The sequence below is a fragment of the Mytilus californianus genome, unplaced genomic scaffold (genome assembly GCF_021869535.1).
Source record: "Mytilus californianus isolate M0D057914Y unplaced genomic scaffold, xbMytCali1.0.p SCAF_9, whole genome shotgun sequence".
Taxonomy (NCBI): domain Eukaryota; kingdom Metazoa; phylum Mollusca; class Bivalvia; order Mytilida; family Mytilidae; genus Mytilus; species Mytilus californianus.
In genome coordinates, this window is record NW_026262745.1 from 57,126,182 (window position 1) to 57,153,000 (window position 26,819).

Sequence of the window (26,819 nt, forward strand, 5' to 3'; positions counted from 1 at the left end):
CCATGCACGCAGGCATCTCTTTCTATCCATGAACAGGTTGTGTGTCAAATTAATAATTATTATTGGCATTAACAGCCAGTGCACGAACTCGCATGAACGCCAAATTTAGTTAGATGGGGCGATATTCCGACGCGTTTATTTAATTCTTGGTCACTCATGTTTAGAAAGAAAGGGGAGAAATCCAAACAATTACCGACCAATCACAAACGTTGTTGCAAGTTTGACCTTGTGACGTCAAAAAATTTCCCATAATGCAATTATTGCATATAAATTAAAAAAGCTACTATACCATTTGAATAAAAAATATTGCATTTGAATGACAAACTATACCATTTGAATAAAAGTATTGCATTTAAATAAAAAATATACCATTCAAATAAAAAAATATTGCATTTAAATGAAGAAATATACCAATTAAATTAAAAATATTGCATATGAATGAAAAATATTTAATTTTTGCAACCAATACCATGCCATATTGGCGTAGTTAATTTTTGTATGAATCAAAGTGGTTTTTCATTTAAAAAAATGCATATCATTCTTTTTTTGACGGATAGAAATGATTGTGAAGGTAAAATGTCTACCATATAGTTAAGAAAGATAATAAAGAATCTGAAGAAGGCCAGTGGCCGAAACGTATAACATCTTAATGATTGTGAAAGTAAAATGTCTACCATGTAGTTAAGAAGGATAATAAAGAAACTGTAGAATGCCAGTGGCCGAACCGTCTTTAAAAAATGTGTTATTTACTTCAATAATTTAATATGTCTTCCCTATTGGAATTTTGAAACAAGGATAGAAATCTGTAAACATACGTTAAGCGTGACTAGTATCGTACATCGTTCTGAATGTACTTGAAACATTTGTCACTGAACATTAAGCAAACAAATTTATAAATATGTTTGCATATGTATGCAAATCCTCCTTTTAAGAAATAGCTGATATTATCGATTTTTATTAAATATTTTGATAATATGTATAATATTCCCCCTTTACTAAAAGAATTCCAAATGATAATATGCTTAGTCTATGTTACGATCGAGATTTTGTAAAGTACATTAATTTTGTTTTACAGAGTGTGAAGTAGGATATTATCAGATTACAACGGGAAAGAAGTGTGAACCATGCCTTCAAACCTGTACGGAAAAAAATGTGCTTCTGTTTGCAAGTGTAAAGAAAATGAAAGGTAATTATCAAACTTAAGGTGGCTCACCCCAATAAGGACCCCCGGTAGAATTTTTTTATGCTGAATCCAAAAATGCAAAGAAAAAAGGGGGTCACCAGGCTCGTTTTCCCCTCAAATGGAAGCGAATGTGCGATTTTGACCCTATTTCCAAACTTTTACACCCTTTCAACAATAACGACTACATCAAATTCAAAGACTTTTAGAACCATGTCAGTATGATTATTATGTGAAAAAACAATTAAATTTGAAATTCAAACGTTCCCATTGGTTGTTTTAGACTTAAAAATCCCTTTATTTTCAGATTTATGTCTAAATTTGGCATTTTTTAATTTCAGTTTAAGGCTAAAAATATTGGTTAAATCGATTTTTCGTAAAATTTCCCCGGTAGATTTTTTTTAAAAAACGGATATGTCAAAGCTATGAACTTTTCGAGCATTTTAAGGTAAAATAAAATGGAGGTCACCAGGCTTTTAAAAAAGTTACGAGCTTTTGTTTAACCCCTCTACCCCATGAGGTCTGATTTCAATGCACTCCATTAATTACTTGATTGTGATTTTTTTTATTAATGTCTTTAAATAAATAATGTTTGTAATTATATCAATGGACGAAAGCTGAATATAAATGTGATGAACATTTTACTGTTTGTTATAAAAAAGCGAAATTTTGATTATTTTGGTGAAATACGGTAATTTTGTCTGGCGCGAGTTGCTTCCCTCTAATCTGGCGCCATAATCGGACAACAGAAATTTCAGGGTCGCCATTGCTGAGCAGCATACTGCACTGATAAATACGACCATGTGCATGAATAACAGACATAGTGGCGAATAGACAACGATGAAGGTAGAGTCATTACATAAGAAAACATAGATTTATATATATTAGACAGCCAAATGTTATCAGTATCGCGAAAAATACAAAGTGGGGGGTTATCTCAAAATACTCGATACTGTAGAAAATCACTGCGGCTGAAACCTTGCATGAGCTAAATTTCTGTTCTATGTATAATCGTTATGGCTGGTATCTTATTTATGTGTTTACTTGACCCTTAACCTGTTAACTGGCAAGTTGTGAACATGTATAGCCTGTTTTGAAAAAATATCCGTGTCAAACAGTCAAAGAGGAGGGATGGTCATTTTCAGCATCTCATGATCAGCGCTATCGTTAGCGTCAAATAAGTCTTGATTTTATATCGTCATTCGTAAAATCTAATTTCGTAGCCACGTTAGGGAGCTACCATTTGATTTTTATGGGGGGGGGGGGGGGGGGGGGGGGGGGGGAGGGGGGGCTAGGATGAAAAATGTTGTCCTGCTTTTTTTTTAGTTGTAATCTCTGTCCTGCCTTTTTATTTTTTTACTCTATTCGGTCCTGCCTATTTTTTTACTAGTTTATCCTGAATTTTTTTACAGAAATTGTCATACTGCCTTTTTTTTTTTACCCGTGTTGCTCATCCTGCCTTTTTTTTTTACTCCAAACTCCTGTCCTGCCTATTTTTTCAAATTTCATCCTATCCCCCCCCCCCCCCCTTAAAAATCAAATGGTAGCTCCCTTAGGGTCAAATGAAGTTAAATATTTATTGTTAGCGTCTATAATGACAAGTAAAACAGGTTGGGAACAAACCCTCTACATGGTGTTTATACCTGTATAGAGGAATAATCCTTCTATAGAGGGATAAAAGAGGGGTATTTTTGTTTAGACTGGATTTAAAGCAAAATAGGGCAGAATGGCATTTTCTAGTTATATTTGCTATAATCTATAGCACTATACATGTATATGCATCAATTATTGCACTTTACTGTATTCTGTATTTCTTTACCAAAAAATGGCCTGGGATGCCCAGTTTTCTGCTAAAGTGACAGAACTTGCAATCTATTGTATACCTATCTGAACACCTGATCAACAACAAAAGGGACATGCAGTTGACCTTTAAATTTTATGTTAAATCTAACAATAGAAATTCTGTTCAGTGAGACATAACTGAGTGGAATTTACCTGATCATCACAGCTTTCAATTATGGTGTACAATAGATTGTATATTCAGTCAGTTTAGCAGTAAACTGGGCATGTGAAATGAAATTAAGTACATCAATTGGTGCATCAAATGTAGCAGGTTACTGCCATAATAAGTAGAAAATGCCATTCTGCCCTATTTTGCTTTAAATCCAGTCTAAACAAAAATTCCCCTCTATAGAAGGATTATTCCTCTATACAGATTTAAACACCAGTGGCGGATCCAGGGGGGGTTCAGGGGGTTGGAACCCCCCCTTTTTTTTTGATGTTCAATGCATTTGAATGGGGACATATAGTTGGAACTCCCCCTTTATCCTGGGTTAGGACCCCCCCCTTTTATAAATGGCTGGATCCACCCCTGAAAACCATATAGAGGGTTTGGTCCCAACCTGTAAAACGGGGTACCCCATAACTTCCCTCGGACAGGGGTTCAGGGGTTCATGATTACCACTCCCTATCCCCAACTCCCATTTCTCTTCCCTTTTACTCTAAAATTTTCTCCCCTAACTTCTACTTCCATCCCCTTGCTCCCAGACAAAAAAATTGCAAAATATATTTCCCAGATTATTCATCCCCCTCTTTTCGAATTCTTGTCCTTTCACCCAAAATCATGTTCGCTCCAATTCACGTTCATCCCACTTACATTCCCACCCTGAGTCTGTTTGTACCCTTCCTTTTATCTAAATCATGCTTTTGTTAGTATAGTTCTATAAGGCCAAAATAAATTAATAGTGTGTTTCCTATTTCATCTTCAAAAAAATTAGGTAGGGTAGGTAGGTAAAACATTTTATTTTATGAAAACATTTTATTTTTTTTTTATTGATGGGTCGACAGCAGAAAAAAGTTCCAAATCAAATAGTTTGATGTGCGGGCTTCTCTGATATTTAGAAAAGTAATTAAATCTACAGCTTTTTTAATTTTCTGTTTTAATTCTGCGTCAGAAATATGAAAATAAACTTTAATGAAAATTTTATGCATTTCATTGGTCGTAAAAAGAAAAGTGTATGTTCTTCACGATTAATTATCTTAAACCAAAAATGGCAGTGAAAAATCTGGCATGGTATGTTATTATGTTGATCCTCGTTGAACCTAAAAATGTAAATGTCACACAGGGTATACATATGGAAGCAAATTCGTACCCCTTGAAAAAACTGTGAACCGATGCTAAGCAGCAGATAATTATGATTTTTTTAGGGTTAATACTCTGCCCTTGCACCCTCTTTATTTAATATACAGATGTGTTTTGATGTTTGACAAAATGTGATGGTGATTGAAGATTGGGTGGTTCTGACAATATTAAAATTCCAGGTTTTGAGAAGAGTGAGAATGTGAAATCTTTGTCTTATTAATGATGGTAGTAATGCCTGTTACCGTCAGGCGTCAAATGGTCATTTTTGGCTACCGTTAGCGTCAAATTGGTTAAAATTTTACCTTAATTCATCAAAATATCCTTATCCTGATTCTTCAGAGCAAGGATTTGTATACTATAGGTCTCAGATAATTATCGTTACCGTTTTTTTGGAAAAAAATTTACGTGATTCGTCAAAATCAGTCGATTTTTTTACCGTCTAAAAGAAAGTGTACATTTTATCGTCATGCACCAAAAATTACCGTTAACGTCGTTTGGCAAGATTTTTTAGCGTTATTCTGTCTACATATGATTGTTCTGCCTAACAGAAGTTCCACTGGAAACTTTGTTATAACCAATGTCATAATATCTGTTCCTGTTGGAACAAATATTCTATACCATTCATTCCGTTAGGAACATATACTGTAATATTTATTCCAGTGGAAATAATATTCCAGAACACTTTTTCCATTTGGAACTTCTATTTCGTGACAATTCGTCGTGAAGGTACCTCATTAATCTACTGGTCAAATAAATTGCAGATATAAATATGACAGGATTTTTTCCCTTTTCTTGTATAAATTGTTATGGGACCAGCCAGAGAAATAAAAAAGAATAAAAGGAGACATGGTGCCGGGGCAGATTCATTTATAAATGAATATGAATCATACACCATGTCTGCCTACTGGGGAAAGCTTCGAAAGTTTCATCTTTCTCGTTCCACATTGTCTGTTCCCTTGTCTTCATAAACTAAAAAGCATTAACAGCCGTTTATGTTGCGTCCTGGGCACAATTCTGTACAACATTCGTAAGAGCATGTTTTACAACAAAAGCTGGATTGATTTTAGCAGTTTTTACTATAAAATTGTTAAGTCAATTTACCGACAGTTACAGTCTGTCCAACCTGAAACGATTCTGACTGTTGCCGCTGGTCCAAAGAAGCACAGGTACAAGACGAGATTTAGTTAATATATGTATATATACTGAATACACTTCATTATATATACAAATATTTAAAAAATCTCGCTTGTAAAGGCTGTTCAAAGAAGTTGAACAAAGTGCGTCAACTTCGTATTTTTTCGTCTATAGGTCCGCTTGATGTTCTTCAAAAAGATTCATCATATCGTAATTATCCGGATTCGATGTCATTATATTTTGCGTGCATGTGATCACATTTCGCATATTTGACAGCTAATACGCTACACGGTTGCCGAAAAGCCATGCTTGTTTATTTAAAATCTTGGTCCTTGAAACGCTTTACTTATCAATATTGGTCGTTATAATATCAAACGCTTTGAAGATCTATAGTATTCTAAACGAATAATCGTATCCGGACAGACTGACAAATCCGGATTTTGAATTTTTATTTTATTTTATTTTTGTCAATAAAATGTTTAGGGTCGGCGTCGGAAACGGAGGTAGGGTCGGGAAACCGGAAACACACCATTTATTTATTTTGGCCTAACAATAAAATAAAGATATATTAAGTTTATTTTTATTGTTTAAATATAAAGTCACTCACACGAGATCTAAGGTTTTTTTTCTATTTATAATCTTCATAAGATTTACTTTTACCAAATTGGTTACTTTTATTTTCACTCAGACCAGGCTAATTAACGGTAACGGACCTGCACATGATTGTCAACGTATATTTGTTCCTAATAATATTTGTTCCTGAGGGAAACAATATTATAATTATATTTGTTCTGCGGAAATTCGGTTATGGAATACTTCTTCCAACTGTATTATATTTGTTCCACTGATATCAGGAACTTATATCATATGTTGATGAGTATAACAAATGTTCCTAGTATGCTGAAGTTTAAAGTTTACACCTGAGTGATTAATATCTAAATCAAAACAGGTTTTAAATGCTGATTATATGATTATTATGTAAATAGAAAAGTGTTAGTGAGTTAGATATATTCATCTGTACACAACCCCTGAATGTATAAACATGGAGGCTGATGAGTATGAGAAAATATTTATATTCTTAAATGATGGAACTGATGTTGATGGTAAGTAAATATTTTAACAAGTACTGCTGTGAAATATAAACATGATAAATGTTAATTCTAATGAGACAAATATCATTTAAATGTAAAATTTGCATGCCAGTAGTTGTGGATAATTTGAAATGATTATTTAATGTCTACAACATTGGGAATAATTATTTCCCATATTCACGATACATGTTCTTTTACCAGTATTATTTCTACTATAGTATATCAGAATAATAATTGTAAATACCAATTTATCATTCCGGCATTCGTAATAGATAGAACATAATAATATTTTTGGGTCGGAAAAGATATTACATAATACTTTTTCCAATCGGAATAAATATTACATAATACTTTTTCCAATCTGTATAAATATTACATAATACTTTTTTCGATTGGAATAAATATTACATAATACTTTTTCCAATTGGAATAAATATTACATAATACTTTTGCCAATTGGAATAAATATTACATAATACTTTTTACAATTGGAATAATTATTACTTATTTGTATATATGTTAATAAAGCAATTTAACCGTAATTTCTGATTACTTTCATTTTAATGAATGATATATGTCAAATTGTCAAAATGATCATAGTAAAAATGTTATACCAGTCTTAAAATTTCCACCATAATATTTATTCCAAAGATAACTTACTATGTAATACAATTTCCTATTGGAATTTATTTTATGTGATAAAAATTCTGAGGCATCGGTCCTTTTATTATGCTTATTGAATATTTTCCACCATAATATTTATTCCAAAGATAATTTATTATGTAATAAAACTTCCTATTGGAATTTATTTTATGTGATAAAAATTCCGAGGCATCGGTCCTTTTATTATGCTTATGGAATAAATATCACATAACATTTATTCCAATTGGAACTTTTGTTACATAATAAATTATCTTTGGAATAAATATTATGGTGGAACTTATATTCTGTGACATGATACCCCCTCTTCTCGCTTCCTGATCCCTCATTCCCATGTTCCCTTATCCCTGTCCACCCGCTCAAGTAGTCCTATAATATATGAACTCGGGGGCATTATTTTCTATTTCTGTTTTCTTTTTACTGATTTTGCTATTTTTCTTCTTTTTTTTTATTGTCAATGTGCCTCCAAAAAAAAAATGAAAATATCAGCATGAAAACGTTAAATAGTGAATATATATAATGCGAAGGCATATATTATAGGACTACCCGCTCAAGGGGTTCGATTGTTTCGTTTGTTTTCTTGAGAATATATAAATGGCCTGATTTGTAAATTATAACCACGACAGTACGAGGCAATACATTTTATTGATGGATTCGTCTTGATCACAATTTGTTTACAATTAAACACCCCCCCCCCCCCCCCCCCCCTGTCTCTCTTTTGTATAAAAAATTTCATAACGTCAAGTTTCAGGTTTAAACATACACGTAGGGCTTATCTTGTTTACCAAATAACACATACATTTGAGTTGAAAAATTCATTATTGTTTTGTGCTTAGTATTTTTAAACACAAAATTTGTATATCCCATATTCCAAACAGGTTACAAGACACCTCAGCATAATTTGGTTGACAAGGAGTACAAATGTAGCTCAGCTGCATTTTAGAATTTTTAGGCATAGAAATAACTTGTCCCTGGCATCGAAACAGCATGCCCTGAGAAGTCTGTATTCAACATATGTATAAAAACAAAATCACTATTTACACTTGCTGTGCATGTAATTTTATTTTGTTTGCTCATTATTGTTGCCACAAATTCTTCATTTTTTTACGCCGTAGTGGAGTGGGCATTAAGTTTTACCCTTGTCTGTCTGTACGTATGTCCCAAAATTGGTGTCCGTTCTCAAACTTCAGTTTGCCTCAACCAAATGTTATGAAACTTATACACAATGCTTATTACCAACAAACACAGATCAAGTTTGAATTTTTTTTTGGTGGTGTCACTTTTACTGTTCTAGAGTTATGCCCCTTTACAAATGGAAAAATTGCTGAATTTTTTGTTTCTGTTCTCTAACTTTAGTTTGCCTCATCCAAATGTTATGAAACTTATACACATTACTTATTACAACAAAATTCAGATCAAGTAAAACTTTGGGTAGTGTCACTATTACCGTTCTTTAGTTATGCTCCTTTATAACTTTATATGCACGTGGGGGCATCATCTGTGTCCCATGGACACATTCCCCATTTATTTAAAATATGAACTGCATTATGCTTTTAAATGTCAATCATGGTTGATTTTCTGACAGAATTACTCTGACATTTAATTTCAGGCTTCAAGTACATGTAAGAGAAAGGAGTGATTTGTTGTGAAAGATCCTGGAATGTTCAACTTTACTTGTAAACTATTGGCAAAGAACTGACAGAATTTACACGAGAAGCCAGTATCATCTTGTCTTGCAATTGGGAACTATATGTAAAGTGCAGAAACTTAAGAACAACATTAGAAGCCAAGATCAACAATACTTGGAACTACATGTATAATCAAAGTACTGTCAGAATCCATATGAGAGAACCCAAGATCATCTACACTTGGTGTCTATATGCAAAGTGTTGTCAGAATCCACTTAAGAAGCCAAGATCAACTATAATTTGGAACTATATGCTTTAGTGCTGTCAAAATCCATAAAAAAAAATCCAAGATCAAAAGGACCTACTTTACCTACCTGTCCCAATGATGAATACAGATTATTGAGTCTTATAAAAAACACTGATGAAGAATATTGATATAAAAATAATGAAAATATAGAGCTGATCAGCTAATGATTGTACATGTACATGATGTATACATGTCAACAATTACTAGTATATTGAAATTTACAATGCTAATAAATGTTTTATAAATTTGATCTCATAGACATTTTAGGAATAAAAATCAAAAATTTTCAAAAAATGAATTTTAATAGAGCTTTTTTTGCTTTCTGTAGTGAATTTTGCTGCAAACACAATTCATGATATGCAAACTGCAATATATGCAGTTGTCTTTAATACAGAAGGTAGCTATGAGATTTGGAAATTTTGGAAATCATAATACCAAGTGGCAGTTGTGGTAAATGCACATGCCTTTGCCTCATCTTTTACCTCACCAACCCCTGACCTAAATGGCCACTTGAATTATTTTACATCATTTGGCATTTGTTTTCCATCCATATGCTATTCAGTTTCTATTTCAAAAGTTATATTTTCTGGATAAAAGGAGAAATAAAATACAGTTTTGTTCAATGAGACAGCAACCAAACAAAACAACCAAAAGAATTATATATTGTCTGGGAAAACTTGTGTCTCACTATATTAAATGACAACATTTTTACCTACTTTAAATTCAGAAATTATTGCATGCATTTATTATTGCGATTTTTGACGAATGGACTAAATTGCGAGTTTAATTATTGCGATTACAAAAATAATCTGCATAAAGATCTATAATTCAGTTATCAGAATGCAAGTTCTTATTATTGCGATATTCACCCTGTCGCATTATTTGCATTAATAATAACCTCACAATAATTTCTAAATTTACAGTATCACAATAATCCAGATTAATTTTGTTTTGTAAATTTAGATATGCACTCAAATTAATACAGATTGCTACAAAAATCTCAAGCACATTTCAAGGTTAAAGTTACCTGATTAGGGTTGTTTATCAGATACTGTTAGCAATAGTTCATTTGTCAATGTCATGTTTTTGTGTTTTTGTCTGTTTTTTCTAATACTAAAAGTACATGTAGTAGATAAACTATATGTATGCAATGATTCACAAATGTAAGGAGTACATGTCTGTCTGGCAATTGTCATTGACCACATTTGCATGGTTCATTGGTCAATGGTAAGTCCTCTTTTAACATGCTACATTGTGTAATCAATGGGTTATTATATTTGGTGTATGGTATGATTATTAAATGTATATATTGAAATATTAAGTAAAAAGATGTGATATGATTGTAAATGAGACACTCCACAAAAGACCAAATGACACAGAAATAAACAACTAAATGTCACCATACGACCTCCACAATGACAAATGTACAATTTAAAACAAATCAAATGAGAAAACTCTGTCTGTTACTGGCATACTATATATATGTTTAAAATATTTGGTTGATGGGGTGATTGTAACAGAGGCGGATTTAGGGGGAGGGCCCATTGGTTGATTATATAGGGAATCACTGAAGCATGACTGGAGCAGGCCTCTCTTAGGCAGTCAACCCCCCCCCCCCCCTCCCCCCCCTTTTTCATGAAAAATTCTGGCTCCGCCACTGTGCAAGGCTGGCTTGGATTGGTTTATCTGATCATTTTCATGATCATTGATAATATTAATTTTTTCTGATACTTGTAGTGAAACTTTATCTTTAGGAATATCAACATAAAACCAATCATGAATGATGATTAGTAAAGCAGGTGAGACATTTCAGCTTGTGCACTCTTGTTAACACAAAAATTATATGGACTCGCTAGAAAATGAATGGACAATGCATGCTTGGTATGGACAAAATTCCTCCTTTTTACCATACGAGGCTGCGTATTTATCTCGGGTGGGGGTGGGGGAAGGGGCACTTCCTATATTCAAGGTGATGGGATGTGCCGCTGGAATATGTCACCTTTTCAAGCTTGAAAATATGTGAAAAGGTCGGGGAAAACTATCAAAAATATATGATAAGGTCAATAAAGTTTCCATAACTTCTTCGTCTGTCATCTTTCTTGGTGTTCCCGGGTGTGATTTTATCAACCAAATTTTCTCTTTTAACACTTTGATATTCTAGTCTTACATTACACTACATGAAACCCAAGCATTATAGGGAAAAGGTTACATTTTTACCTAGGCAATATATGAAAAGGTAAACATTTTTGAAATCTAAATTTTTGAAAAAGGTGGGCCCCAGCGGCACCCCTTATCAATTAAGTATTGAAGTGCCCCCTCCTACCACCCCCCCCCCCCCCCCCCCCCCCCCCGGAGGTATTTATACATCCAGCTGTATGAACACCCTGCCATAGCAAGGGATTATCTGTCAGATTAGGGAAGTCATATTTCTATACCCTACGATATAAAAATAAGGAGATGTCACAGTGGTATGATTGCCAATGAGACAACTATCCACCAAAGTTCAAATTTAAAAGTCAATATTAAAAAAAATTGCATCTCCATATTATCATCATAGGCCGATAATTACGTTTCTTTGCAGCTAGCAGGTGGGTCAAACCAGTGTTCACACATCATTAAAAAAGTTGTCATGCATATTTCTTGCCGCAATGACACACTCCACTTTAATTTTTTTAAATCAAGAACTTTCCTTATTAGCTTCCCTTTTGAAAAAAACGCATGTCAAAAAGTAAGACAGAAGTTAAAGTTTGCCAATATCACCGACTATTATAGCGTCCATGTGTACTGGGCGGAGTTTTAAAATTACAATCCCAACTTTTCCTGAACCTAGTAAGTAGTATAGATTTTGTGTGTATATAATGTCTTTAACTGGTAGTGTTTGGAACTGCCCGGTAGACTGCGGATGTGTGTCCTAGGCAAAATCCCGACTTGGTCAAGCCAAATATTTTGCGCCGCAAAGCATGTGGTATTGAGGGATAATAGCATATACCGATATATAAGGCCGGAATACTAGTAAGGTCCCGGTTGCTATTGACCAATTTTCATCCACATGATCAAAGGTTGAAAACTGCAAATTATTGAAATGTCCGGTTTTTTGTCTGCGTAAAACAAAAAATGTGTTGCTCGAGTTCCGTTAGTCTATTATAATAACTCATTCTTAATCAATTATTTTAGTTTTTACGCTGATATTTCCTCTTTCTTTTTTTAATGCGAACTCTGTTGGCATTTTGATAGATACAACAGAAAATAGAAAATTAACAAATAGCAAAATAAGTAAAAGGAAAATATTATAAATAGAAAACATTGGCCCCGAGGTCTCATGTTATAGTACTAGAGTTCCAAATTTCATAGAATCATGATACGAGAAAATTTGTTAGATATTTTCGTGCCCATTATTTGATAAAGTATATAAATCTTTAAATTAAAATGTTATGTGTGACTGTCAAGTATTTAGTCTTTGTTTGAAAATTGTAATGTCGAAAAAAAAATTTTGGAAAATAAAAAATACTTAAGTTAACTATTATCAAAATTTTGCAGTGTTAAAATATTTCCCATACTCCGGAATTGTTATGTTCAAAAATTTTTGGCAAATAAAAAATACGTAACTATATATATTATCAAAATTTTGCAGTGGGAAAATATTTCACATACTCCGGAATAAGATCCCAGCAATACTTGGAAATGAAGATATTTCAAGTAAAAAAGAGATTTATGACAGTAACAAAATGTTATAAAACGCCAAACGGATAAAACGGTTAAAAGCTCATTAGAGCTTATGTTGACTCTGTTTGTATACTTTGCCGACTCTAAATAAAGCTTATTTATTATTTTTCATTTATTTATTATTCAGGGCCGTAACTACATGGAGGCAAATGAGGCAAATGCCTCATGTTCGAAATTTCAAAAAAAAAAATTCGAAACAAAAGCTTGTCCTCATATCAAATTGTTTTCACGGCGAGTGTCTTGCAAGAAGCAACTGAGTTCTCTTCACTCTCTGATGTCGCCCCTGCATGTTTTTCGTGATCCATGTTTCTAATTTACTTTTAGTTTTCAGTGTTGATGGTCTATTGTTTGTAGTTATGTGTCTTATCTGTACCCGGGTTTGTCGTTTGTTCATTTATTGTCCTACTTTATGACTATAGTCTAAGTGTTGATTTTCTTTTGTAAATCTAGTAATTTTGTTTTAAACTTAGTTTTCTTATACTGAAGGACCTTTGTCTAATTAAAAAAACTACATTAAATTGTAAGAATATTTGAAATTAGATCTACGATGACGGGTGAACGGTTGTGTGGTTTGGCAATGTTGCATGTCCACCGATGTCCAGATATTGTGCGAGAAAATATTTTAAGAAGATACGATACCACTGGACACAGAAAAATTGGTCGTTTCTTCCTGGAGAATTGAACTTAATATTAAAGAATACAGAACTGGCTCTCTTTTTTGTAGATAAAACTAGATAGCTGACATGGGTTAAATTAAAGTGAGACCACCAATCTCCCGGTATCAAAACATTTGAGAAAAAAACAACAATGTATTACCATATGACCTTTTACATTAAAGGGTTATACTTGCATTAAGTCGTGTTCAGACCCATTTATAGAAAATAAAGGAATATGGAGTAAACGTGCACAGGACTTAATCGCACAAAAAGTCAATACATAGAAAAAATACAAATTATAAATTGTCAGGGTTTTTATTCCTGTTCTTCATCTTGATAGTCGCTGGAGGGTCTTCAACTATGAAAGAATCATTAATACCATAAAACAAGGTCAAGATGGTACCTAGTGTTGACTTAAGCGGTACTTAAAGTATAATACTGCACTGTCACTATATTTAAATTCAGTCATAAAAAAGTCTAAACACAATACAAGACAAGAACAGACAGATCCGGTATTAATGATTATAAGAATTACGATTTTTGCTTTATCCTACATATCGGTCTTTTGATGTTGTCCCTTAAACCTAAAAGTCTTAAATTACAATGAATCTATATATTTTGCTTTGAGACCAGAATATTGTCGAAAAAAATAGCTAAAAATTAATTGCGTTTCAGAGTAAGAAAGAGTCCGGGAAACGTTCAGAATGCACGATTTTGCGTCATTTTTTTCAGAGCCTCTGGGGGCCTTCAGCCCCCAGACCCCTCGCCGATAATTTTTCGCCTCCCTTTGCTCGGCGAATATATTTTGCCTCACTTTTAAAAGAGGCTAGTTACGGCCCTGTTATTTTATATAGCGTGCAGATGAACCCCGATGCCGTTATACTAGAGCATACTATACGGGTTTTACTTGTTTTTGAAAGCCGAAAGGTGACATGCAGTTTACATCGCTATCCTTTGTTTACGGTTAAACATTGCGTCATTGGCAAAATATTTTCATATATCATACTAATACATCTAAAAGACATCTTTTGATATATTCAACCAGTATTTAAATGAAAATAGGGTGCGAACGGATCCAAGGGGCGAACGTGTAGGGTGAGAATGTGTTTTTGGAGCGAACGCACCAGATACCGTCGTACAAGTCAATATTTATATTTTCTTTTTTTTTAATGTTATGCTTTAATATATCATGTATAATTCTGTCCTTTTTACGTGAAAAATGAACAAACCACTCTGTAGTCCTGACCGTACGTATTTCCCTGTTTTGTGGCTTTTGTAGAACGTTTTGCATGGTTTGTTGACATCGGGAAAGGGTGCTTTCATACACGCCCGCGTTCCAATGTCGTCAAAACTATTTTTGAGAAAACCCCTCAAGGCGACCGTTTCCAAGGCGCTCGCCGTTAGTAACATGCGTTAAAATATGCGCACTGTTAAAGGGCCGAGCCACCTTAAGTTTACTTTAGATGCAATGTTTTAATAAGGAAAAAGAGACTATACTTGATAATATAAATGTTCAAGGTATGCTACTGATTTTGACGTATCAAAAACGCTCAAACACTTGTGATCAAATTTTGGGAGGAAAATCGTGCTCCAGTGTTATATTGTTCAATGGTTTAATGGGTACCCAATTTAAACAAAAACAACCGTAACGGTTAATGTTGATGCTTGTTTTATTTCTTTATGCCTATAGCTCTTTAATTTCTCCACATCACGATTCGTAGCTATTTATGTATTAGATACAATACAAAGGTAACAAAGAAACAGGCCGGTAACAACCGTTGCCGGATAGTTTTTCTGCACGAGTAGTCAGGTCAAGGTCCGAGGCGATAGCCGAGGATCTTGACCTGACTACAAGTGCAGACAAACTATACGGCAGGTTGTTTCCGGCCTGTTTTTAGTTACCTTTGTTTTGTATCTGACTTGTACGACGTTTCAAGAAGGAAGGAGTACATTTTGCATTAAGAAGAGGTAGCAAAACTAAAGATATTAGAAACTTAAATGGCCATATACCAGTTAATGTAAGTTACAGTTTGAACTCAATTTTTTTTATCACTTCCCTTCAGCCGTAAGTTTTTTCTCAAAAAATTCAAGAATCTAATAACTTTATAAAAAGAACCATTTCAAGTTAAAGGTAAATGTTATACACATTTGAGACTTTTCGAGATGCAACTTCGCAAGTAAGTAATGTATAAAAAAAGATTTCAGAGTTAAGCAAGCTACCATTTGATTTTTATTTGGGGAAAAAGGGGGGGGGGGGGGGTTAAAATAAATTTGAAATAAACAGGCTTCATCCTTTTTTTGTTGAAAGAATGCAGGATGTGTCATTCGAGGCCCCCCCCCCCCCCCATTCCCCCTAAAAAAATCGTAAAAATCGTACGTTTGCCGCCAAATATGTGAATTCAATATACATTGTATATGAATTCAATAAAAATATAAGTGTATCAGAAGAATGAATTTCATATCTCATTAGTGAATGAAATGTTATGAAAAAATGAATTTTGTCTTGTTATTAGATATACATATATAGGCATATATTTTGGATTAAAAAAATGTTCATGCTTATAGGTTTTGAAATGTCTCTGATAGTGTTGATCAGGATTAAACACGTGTCATTATATGATCCAATCAGAGCTTACCGTCCAAAATTGATGACATAAGTTGAATGATTTTCTTCAAGATTTGCTGCCTATTTGAACATGTATTACACGGACACTTTTTATTTATAGGATCAATCGTACATTGGTGAGTTGATAGGGATTTTATCTTTTGATTAGATTTGATTTTTTTATATATATTTCCTGTCTTTTTTATTGAAACATAAACGTTGGTACCAGCATTTCTTTCAGCATTGTCCAGAATACTATTCATGTCTATATATTGAAAAAAAAAACATTTACGGACCGACCATTTAGCTTCAAAAGGGGGTGTGTTCTTTTCTGAGTAAGAAAATTATTTGGTTTTTCAACTATATAATATATTATATATTTTTTCTCATAAAATTGGGGATCAAAATGTTTTTTTTTTAGGAAAAAACCATAACCCACCTTTTGAAGTTAAATGGTCAATCCCTTAGTGTACTAATATGAATAGTTACTGGAATTGTTTGAAAAAAAAATATCGTTATTGATGCTAGCGTAAATATTTTAATTAAAAAGACAGGAAATATGTCGGTGAAACAAAAAGTTCAAATCTAATTGAAATTTAAAGTGCCCATGAACTCATCGATCATGCACGAATGATTCTATTCATAAAAAGTGTCCGTGTAACAACTAAAAAGTGTCCGTGTATCATCTAAAAAGTGTCCGTGTAACACCCGTTAATGTACTGTTTTTCTATAGCTCTGCTGGGGGCAAAGTCGAACAAATTTGCATACGCTATATACGCCATCTAGAAATTAATACTTAACAACAGTAATTTCTGATTGGTTTCACTATGATTTATCTATCTCATTACTTAACATTAGTTTGTTAATAAATAACGAGGCATTGCACTAAAGAAGCAACGTACAGGAGGCTACTCCTTCTCCTGAATTAACCAACGTTTTAACATATTGAATAACAAATGAAGAATGACAAACGAATGAATTAAAACTGAAATCAGTTCAGTAACAAATGAGTAATGCCGGTACTCTTACTTCAAAAAGTTAACCCGACCACTATTCACGCATTTACTTTTAATACAGTTATAACTGTTGATCCATTTTTTTTTAATTTTATTTTCGGAAAAAAATCGGGAAAATAAATACCCGCGAACTTGTTTGAAATACACAATTCCCGAAAATAGATACCCGCGAAAATAAGTACAATTACAGTATTTAGTTGGGTTAATTTCAGATGTGACAGTATAAATGGGACCTGTATTCCATTGACCTCAACAATTGGAACATTCAGTGAACCTTCGACTGTTATGCGTAAGCAGTATTTACATATGACTCAGTAGATAAATAATAAATACACACTGTCTAAAAAGTCTTTTCAAATATCAGTTTTTGGAATGTTTATGCAAGCTATGATAATGAGCAGTAATAAGTTGCACCGTAGTTTCTAATGTTAAAATGTGCATTGTTTCATTTTTACAGCGTACAATAAATCTAAAATGGGAATGATCCTTTGAGATGTCCTAAGCAGATAACGACTGCATTTTAGTGTGTTAATTGACACCTATAATCAGAGGGCGAATAAATAAAATATCTAAAAAAAGACTGGTGGGGACATTTTCCTGTTAGAATTATGCATTTCAAACATGACTTTACTTACTTTCAAGTTGATATTTCTCAGTTAAATGTTGACATTCGTCACTTTCATCTTGTAATTTTATAGTTGCTAGTCGTCATTTCTAATTATTCAAAGTAGATTTACCAGAGTTGATACCAGATGCAGATATTAAAGAAGTGATTGCTTTTTTTTTTATAATTTTATAGGGTTTTAAAAGCGCTTCATATTAAAAATGTGCTCGCGATCAACGCTTTTACAACCCTGTAAAATTATAAAAAGAAACAATTAATTCCTATAATTACAGCTTTATGCTACAACCATGAAATTAAGAGTTATGTCAAGCTTTTCGTTTGGTTTTCAATGCATTATTTTAACACGCGAAGGTACAGCACGTGTATTTTATACAGAAATAAAATATGATATTGGAGTGCCTCGCGATAGTGGTTGGCCAATCGAATTTACGGATTCTAATGAATCATACATGTAAGTAAGTAAGTAAGTAAGTAAATTTTATTTAGAGTCGGGCATGATATGTACAACTCAACAAGGTAAACATGAGCTCTGTAGATCTCTTAAACGATTTGATATTTAAAATCAAATAACAAATTATAAGCACCTTTGACAAACTACACATACAAATACAAACACATGCATAATATAATAGCTAAGCAAACATGCATAAATCAAAGCAAGCAAGCTAAAAAGAAAAGAAAAGCACTTTTTGCTTTAACTGTCGCAAAGACAAAAGCTAAGCAAATAAATAAAACAAAAGCAAACAATAAACAATAAACAGAACACAGGGCCAGAAGATTCCAGCTGTGAGACAGCAAAGTTATTGCCTACATGAGCTACAGAAGCAGTTTTCTGAAAAAACACCATGCTAAAATAAAATGTTTGAACTGTTTCAAAGTTGAGAGGCTCCTTGCATGGTTAGGCAGGGAGTTCCACAATATTGCTGCCTCAAAGCTACAACTCCTTTTGCCATACCTTGTAGTTCTAGGTTGTGGTAAATCAACAGTGAGTTTATATCTAAAATTATATGAGTTATCTTTAAAATTTTATATATTGTGTAAGAACTCTGGACTGGATTTTGTCAAAATTTTGTAGGTTTCTAATGCCATGGTTCTCATGTGTCTGATTTTAAGCGTTGGTAGTTTAGATTGTTCTAGTAATTGAGTTATTGTAGTCATTGTTGATGAATCTGAGCGCTCGTTCTTGCAGTTTTTCAATTTTTTTGGTGTTGCGCTCGCTACAAAAATGCCATGTGAGTGGACAGTAACTTAGGTTTGACATGATGAAAGAATGGTAAATTGTCATTTTTGCCAGTTTGTTCAAGTGTGATCCAATTCTTTTCAGAACGTTTAACTGTCTGGCTGCTTTTTTGCAGATGTTAGATATGTGTTGATTAAAGTTGAGCTTAAAATCAATGGTTACTCCAATTATCTTTACTTCATCATCGCATTTGATGTTGTTTCCATTTAAGTTGAAGACTATGTTGTTTTTATGTGTTTTGTTACCAATCGCTATGGCTTGAAATTTTTCTGGATTAGCCTGCATTTTATTTTGTGAGAACCATGAAATTAGTGAACCACTGTCTTCCTCCAAGGATTTAATAACTAATGCCAAAGAAGAACCAGATTTTGAACGAGTATTGTCATCTGCATAATTATACAAGTCACAGTTTTTTACAAAGAGAAAAATATCGTTTATAAAAATATTAAATAAAATTGGGCCTAGTATAGAGCCCTGTGGTACCCCTTAATAAATGTCAAGCATTTGACTAATACTTTGACCAATTTTGACACATTGTTTTCTACCAGTCAGGTAACTATCTAGTAATTGGAGCGCAGATTCACTCAGACCATAGTGTTTCAACTTCATGAGTAACAAATCATGAGGTAAGCAGTCGAAAGCTTGACTAAGGTCCATTAAAGTTGCTGTAGGTATTTGTCATTGTTTAAGGGTTTCTTCCAGTCCTCGATTATCCTTATTAAAGTGGACTGACAGCCAAAACCTGCTCTAAATGCTGCAAGAAATGAATTAAAAATATTTTTGAAATGTTCCGAAAGTTGCGTCTCTATGGCTGTCTCAAAAATTTTGGATATTGAAGGAAGTACACTCACTGGTCTGTAATTACCCTTTTTAAGTACACTGTTTTTTTATGAATCGATGCCACCTTGGCAATTTTGAGTGAGTCTTGAAAGACTGAGGTAGACAATGACAAATTTACAAGATCAGTTATTGGCTTCGTAACTACAGGTGTAACAATTTTGGTGATATTTCCTTTCTTGACATTTATTTTATTTATTCGTTTCAAAACTAAATTTTCGTTGACTGGTTGAAAATTTAGTGCTGATGATGACAAATCTGTATATTTTGTTTATAATTGCATCAATACTTGGATGGTTTTCATCGATAACGATGTCGTTATCTCCGATGTTCTTCGCTACATTAACAAAGAAATTGTTAAATGTCTCACAAATTTTTTCCTGGTTTGTTTCTATAGCCATGATTTCTTGTAGAATGATGTCTTTGGTGTTGGTACACCCTTTATTCGTAAGAAAGGGGTTAACTGTAGGCCAAAAATCTTTTGCCTTAGGGCCGTTTGAACATCTTTCACTGAAGTAGGTGTTTACAGATTGTTTTTTTAATTTGGTTACAAAATTTCTCTGAGCTCTATAAGCTTCCCAGTTTTTGTTGTTGTTGTATATTTGTACCTTGTTATATAACATTCTCTTTTTATAGACTGCTGACTTCAGCTCTTTATTCATGTAATGTTATCATATATAGATATTCCTTGTTTGAATAAAAAATATAAAAAAGGCCCAATATTTTCTATGCCATTATAAAAAAGAAGATGTGGTATGATTGCCAATGAGACAACTCTTCACAAGAGACCAAATGACACAGAAATTTACAACTATAGGTCACCGTACGGCCTTCAACAATGAGCAAAGCCCATACCGCACAGTCAGCTATAAAAGGCCCCGAAATGACAATGTAAAACAATTCAAACGAGAAAACTAACAGCCTAATTTATGTACAAAAAATGAACGAAAAACAAATATGTAACACATAAACAAACGACAACCACTGAATTACAGGCTCCTGACTTGGGACAGGCACATACATACAGAATGTGGCGGGGTTAAACACGTTAGCGTGATCCCAACCCTCCCCCTAACCTAGGACAGTGGTGTAACAGTACAACATAAGAACGAACTATAAAAGTCAGTTGAAAGAGGCTTAACTCATCAGATGGATAAAAATACAAATAATACAAATACAAGTGGACGTGGCCGGGTACTTGTACATCCAAACAACAAAAAGACACTAAGTACAGATCTGAGTGTACTCGCAGTTACATTTATCTGCTGAAAGTTGATAATTTATGTCCAGGAAGAATATATTAAGTTTGTAAGATTTGTGTTGTGTATGTTATGTGGTAGTCCGATAACTTTGTTTAAATATACTAGATGATTTTCAATAGAGTACCAAAATCAGTCAACAGGAGAAAACGAGAGATTTGGTGCAAACCAGACAATATCTATAGGTGAGAACCACAACAAATATTTAACAATACTAATCAATGTCTTATGAACATACTCACCCCTTCTCGTCCAATGAAAAGTCAGTTTTTTCCCTTCTAATTTTCATAGTACATGGCTTTCCATGCACTATAAAATGCTATACATGAATGACTTTTCATTCTAGGTTAATTATGAAAGTGAACCCTTAATAACTTCACTAACGAATTGTACAATCCCCTAAGGCATTTTCCTTAGGAAAATAGCCTACTGGTTAAAGATGAAAGAGAAAAGAATTATAAAAAACATTTTGAACATTGCAAATCTTTATATTAATGGTACATATATATAACAAACAAAAAATAAAATAAAATGGGACCAAAGATGTAGGTAAAATTATCCTTCATATAATTTTTATACCAGACATTCGAGTCGATTATTTTTTTTCAAGAAAACAATGTCAGCCGACTGCTGATATATAAAGCAAAGGATTTTTTGGAGAGAAAAAAACGCACAATACATGTACATTCATCAATAAAAAGAAAACATCTAATGTTGAATGGTCGTAATTCAAATATTTATAGAGTAAATTTTATAATTATCAAAAAATATTCAAATTTCAGAAAGCGGATTGATATAACATTGTGTGCTAATTAAAATCAAGAAATTTAAGGTATATAAGTATTAAATTTTTACCTGATGTAGAAGAAAAACTCATTAGACAAATGTTTGAACAATTTATCCTTTTTGTCCTCACAAACTATGTCAGTGCTATCTCATTCCATCCATTTTAATAGTCATTACCTGTTATATACTCACTTCATTATAAAAAAGTGAATTCTTATTTAGTTTTGAATATTACAATGGGAAAGGATAATTTTGTAAGATCACTCGAAAGTGTGAATATGTTCTAAATTGGTCAGACAATACTTGGTCATGTTTAATGAAGATTTAAAACCCTCGGCTACGCTTGGGCTTTCAATCTTCATAAAACATGACCAAGTATTGTCTAACCTATAAATAAAGGATAGTTATCAGTGGATATTGACTTAATTCCTTTACACTGGTTCATGCTTAAGTCCGACAATTAAAAATGACGTCATACTGGGCAAATTGAAACACACGTGGAAGACTTTTGTATCCCCTCTATCAGTCAGGCATGCTACTTAAACAAGTAACTTTTTAAGTTACTTATATAGGAAATATTTGTTTTTAAAAATATAAAATTACTCACTAGAGTTATTTTAAATTCCAATAGAAGCATGGACTAAATGTAGTTTTCATGATTTTTTACACCATTTTATATCATAAAATAATTAAGAATTTATTAGATTTGAGAGGAGTATAGACATACAAGGTTACTTTAAAAATAATGACAAAAATGTTACTTGAATAAGTTATTTTATACATCTTTGAAAGAATTAGTAATAACACTTATTTAAGGCACATATGTAATTGTTTTTGGTTACAAATTATAAATAACTTCAAGTCTTAATTAAATCACAAGTTTCTATCTATCTATATCTGTCTACCTTCAAGATTTTCGAGGAAAACGATATTTTAATAGTCCCAAGAGGCCAATCTTTGACCCAGAAGCGTCGATTTGAAAGATAAGTGCGTCAGAAAGGCAATTAGTGTTTCAGATGGATTAGATTTTATATTTCATGGGAAAAATAACCAGATGACTGTAAAAATTTGTTAAAACTAGTAAAATCTGTATAATTGGACACCTATAAAAATAATATTTAGAAAAGTTACTTATATGAGTAATTTTTAAAATAGCCTCGTTTTCAACATTACGTGTATAGGTAATTTTAAAAGTTACTTGTTTAAGTAATGCGCCCCTGACTGTCTATGTTGAAAGCCAACTATTTCAATTCAAATATTAACTGATAAATATCTGTTATGATCATACATGTATTTCATTAGATGAGAGTATTGAGACAGTATAAGGCAACAAGACAGGTCTACTTAATGTCACGGTTATGCATACAGCCATGATAAAAGTATAAACATCAAATGACACGCTCAATTTCGATAAGTCGAATCAAGTTACATAGATAAATAATACATAGATCAAACAGCTGATTAATAAGAGCCAGCAACAATTAAAGACAACATGTCTGACTTAATACATACATATCTGCATCTGCCTTGTGTATACAGGTCTGCTAGAAATAAGTTCCGCAATTAAAGGTAGACATGTTGTTTAGCATTTTGTTGACAAATAGGAGTAGATGTATGACACAACAAGTACCAGTTAGCTATAGACGCCAATGGGATTGAAAAAATTGTGTCGTAACTAAAAGTGATGAAATAAGAAATTTGTGTAAAGTAAAGATATATATTGTTCTATTTATTTAACAGAGACAAATGCCCGTGCTTGTAAAATTTAGTTTTTTAAATTAAAACATTCACTCTAAATATCTTGTAAAATTCCTACACTAAATGTATTTTGTTCACACTATACAATGATCAGATGAAATAAGATATAATGAGCAATTATGTAATACGTTATCAAGTGTTCATCTTATTAATATCTATTCAAAACAAATTACTATTTTACTTCGTACAGCAACTACAACCTATGCAATACTTATCTACATGATCTTCGCCGGTCTCATCATAATGGTGTTATGCACAGTTACTGCAGTTTATAAATACCAATATAAGCAAAAGAATATAGCACAAAGTTTTTCAAAACATGGGGCAATAGATTCTACTCCTCCGCCAATTATTGCACGATCAATGCAGCCTAGTGTGTTTATTGAAGTAGACAACAGTGGAGGCGCATATGAATTAATTGATGACAACAACGTTCTTAACCTCGGAAATTAAAAGAAATCCACTGTCATAATGCAATTGTATACTAACACAATGACATGGCATGAAAAAGAAATGGACTAAACTAAACGGCAAAGATTTTATGCATACAATTGTTGCTACGTGCACCTACCTTAGATGTGCAAAAACAATACAGATGAATAGATTCTTTCATTAATTGTACGCATTTTAACTTGTATATATGTACATTTTGTATTTGAAATTGATGAATAGATTAACGATGATCAACGTAAAAGATGATGGATTGGAATTGTGCAGTGTTGATTGCTTGTGGCTGACATTTTGTTTTCTACAGTAATGCCAGTATTTGTTTATTCACTTTTTTTTTTTTTTTTTAAATTAGTATTATTTAGTGTTGTGACAAATTCCATATGGTCATACATGTAATTGTTGATTTTGTTTGTTTGTTTGTTGTCTTTATGACAAATTCCGACCATTTCTTACTACCATATCAACAATATTAAAAAAAAAACAATCAGCAATGTTATAGATAAGTTTGGAATTACAATGCTACACTCACGGAAAAAAAAACATAAGGCTAAAGTTTTGTGAAACGATACTGATTTAATTTATTATAGGAACACGATAAAATCGAACCGTATATAAAGACAAACATTTCTTGAAACTTATGACTTTGGTCGGTTGTTGTCTTTTCTTCTTCATCGGGATTATCAATAATCACTATACACAGATTTTCTCACATGTCATTTTAGTTTCTCTTATTAAAGTTTAAAATGATTTGCTTTTAATATAACATATTCTGTTATATAAGTATATCCAACATTTCATTTTAAAAGATAGCAAATGTTCAAATAATCGAAAAGATGCATGCACATATCGATGTTTTCTTTTTATAAAAGATTAAGCATTGCAATTTATCACAAAATAATCTTGCGAGAAAAAAATTTTGCACGCTATGAAAACCATTGTCTGTATATTTATAAAACTTCTTACCGTGTTTAAAGCTCATTTTCTCCCTCTAGATTGTTGATTTTGCGGACTGATCAAACTTTGAATCATGCACCCACAGGGTCAAGTCCAGCGATAAGATATTACTTTATTTGGATTCTTTAACTTTTTTAATGAATCGAGCGTCACCGATGAGTCTTTTGTAGACTTCTGGCGTACAAAACTTTTATCCTGGGATCTATGATGATTTAATTGTCTTGGATATACGCTACATGTAGAAAAACAGTGTTGTATCTGTAAACGTCATTGAAACAGCATCAAAACGAAATAATTAACAAAAAAACACAACAACTAAATAAATACAAATACAAGGTGTTCTTTTTGAGATACTGGTAACTAATGATGTGTTTTGTGGTAAATCCAACTGCATTGCATATGTATATTGTGAGCTTTGTGTCTATCCTTTATTAGTTTATATGATAATGCGGATGGTAAACTATTGGTCTATAATTATTCATGACAAGAAAAATGTATCAAACATCTTGTATCAGTTTGAAAAAGAAATACAGAATAATTCATGTCTGAAAAGGTTAGTTTCCTGAAAATTTTGGTTGTCACATACTCACTTAGCATTAAGCGGCTTAGTGTTTGTGTAAAACAAAATGTATATGACCAATTTCAACCTAAGTGTCGCTCAGACCATGTTAATCGTCATAAGGCTTGTCATACAGATTATGTAAAAATATTCAAATATATAACTAGATAGAGAGTGCTATGAATAATAGATCTGGTTACATGTAACACATATTACAAATTATAACTTGTGCATGAATGGGTTTTAATAGGCAAAGTTGAAATATCAAGATTAAGGGTACGGCTTTTCTTTCCTTTTGCATTATTTAGATCTCTAGACGATTCCCGAAAGTACATTTTTGACAAATTTTCTATGAACAAAGTTAATGCACCTATATTTGTAAATTATTACAAACGAAACACTTCAGTAAGTTAAAAACATATTCATTTATGAACTTTTCATGAACATTTATAGCAGGTCTCCCTTATTACGTAGCCGTTGGCTGACCTTTTCCTACCCGTTTTTTTGTTTGTTTTTGTAATGACCTACACTACAAGTCATATATTGTAACATTATATTATTGACAAGAATTCCATGTATTATTTATTATTTATCTAATGTTTAATACTTTTATTCTTTGTATCAATATTCATACAATGTATTAAAGAATAAACTTGTTTCATTTTTAAGTTATTTTGTTTTCTTTATTTGCGTTGAATTTTGAGCCAACATTCCGTAATTCCCATTAAGGTGTTTTGCAATCATAACACATCTTCTCATTTTTATTTTCTAGTCATTTTACTATTTAACATTCACAGGTTTAAATAGCCATTTAAATCAGCTTGAGAATATCTACCCCTTATACATTACATGTGCCCCAAACATTGCACGTACCAACTCGAATGAATGATCCAACGATTAACGTTGTCTAAGCTGCGCTTCTTGCCAAAAATGATATACTCACTTGCTTTCATTTCATTTAAATTAAAAACTAAAATAGCTATCAATACTAATATTTCACAAAATTTTAAAACAAAAATATACTTGTATAATTTTATGACATTAAAATTCAGGTGAGGAAACTGTGTCAACTGTTTCCAAGGTAGTCGCCGGCTTACAGGAAACCAGTTAGTTGTACCTCATGATTCTTAATTACTTTTAAAATGTGCACCTGAATTGATAAAGTTGTACAATTTTTGCTAAATGCTATATTAAGGTATTTAGTTAGCG

General features: G+C 32.5%; 1 protein-coding gene and 1 long non-coding RNA gene across 2 annotated transcripts; both read left to right on the forward strand.

Annotated features, from left to right (window-relative positions):
• Window positions 1-1,073: 1,073 nt before the first annotated feature.
• Window positions 1,074-26,278, forward strand: LOC127715016 (uncharacterized). The gene is made up of 4 exons (XM_052221042.1): window positions 1,074-1,186; window positions 17,355-17,431; window positions 21,226-21,288; window positions 23,838-26,278. Exons 1-4 carry the CDS (start codon window positions 1,125-1,127, stop codon window positions 24,098-24,100), a joined length of 465 nt encoding a protein of 154 aa, XP_052077002.1. The 5' UTR covers window positions 1,074-1,124; the 3' UTR covers window positions 24,101-26,278.
• Window positions 1,485-9,392, forward strand: LOC127715021 (uncharacterized). Its single transcript, XR_007988074.1, has 2 exons — window positions 1,485-2,026; window positions 8,817-9,392. It is a non-coding gene; the product is annotated as an uncharacterized LOC127715021 (long non-coding RNA).
• Window positions 26,279-26,819: the final 541 nt, after the last annotated feature.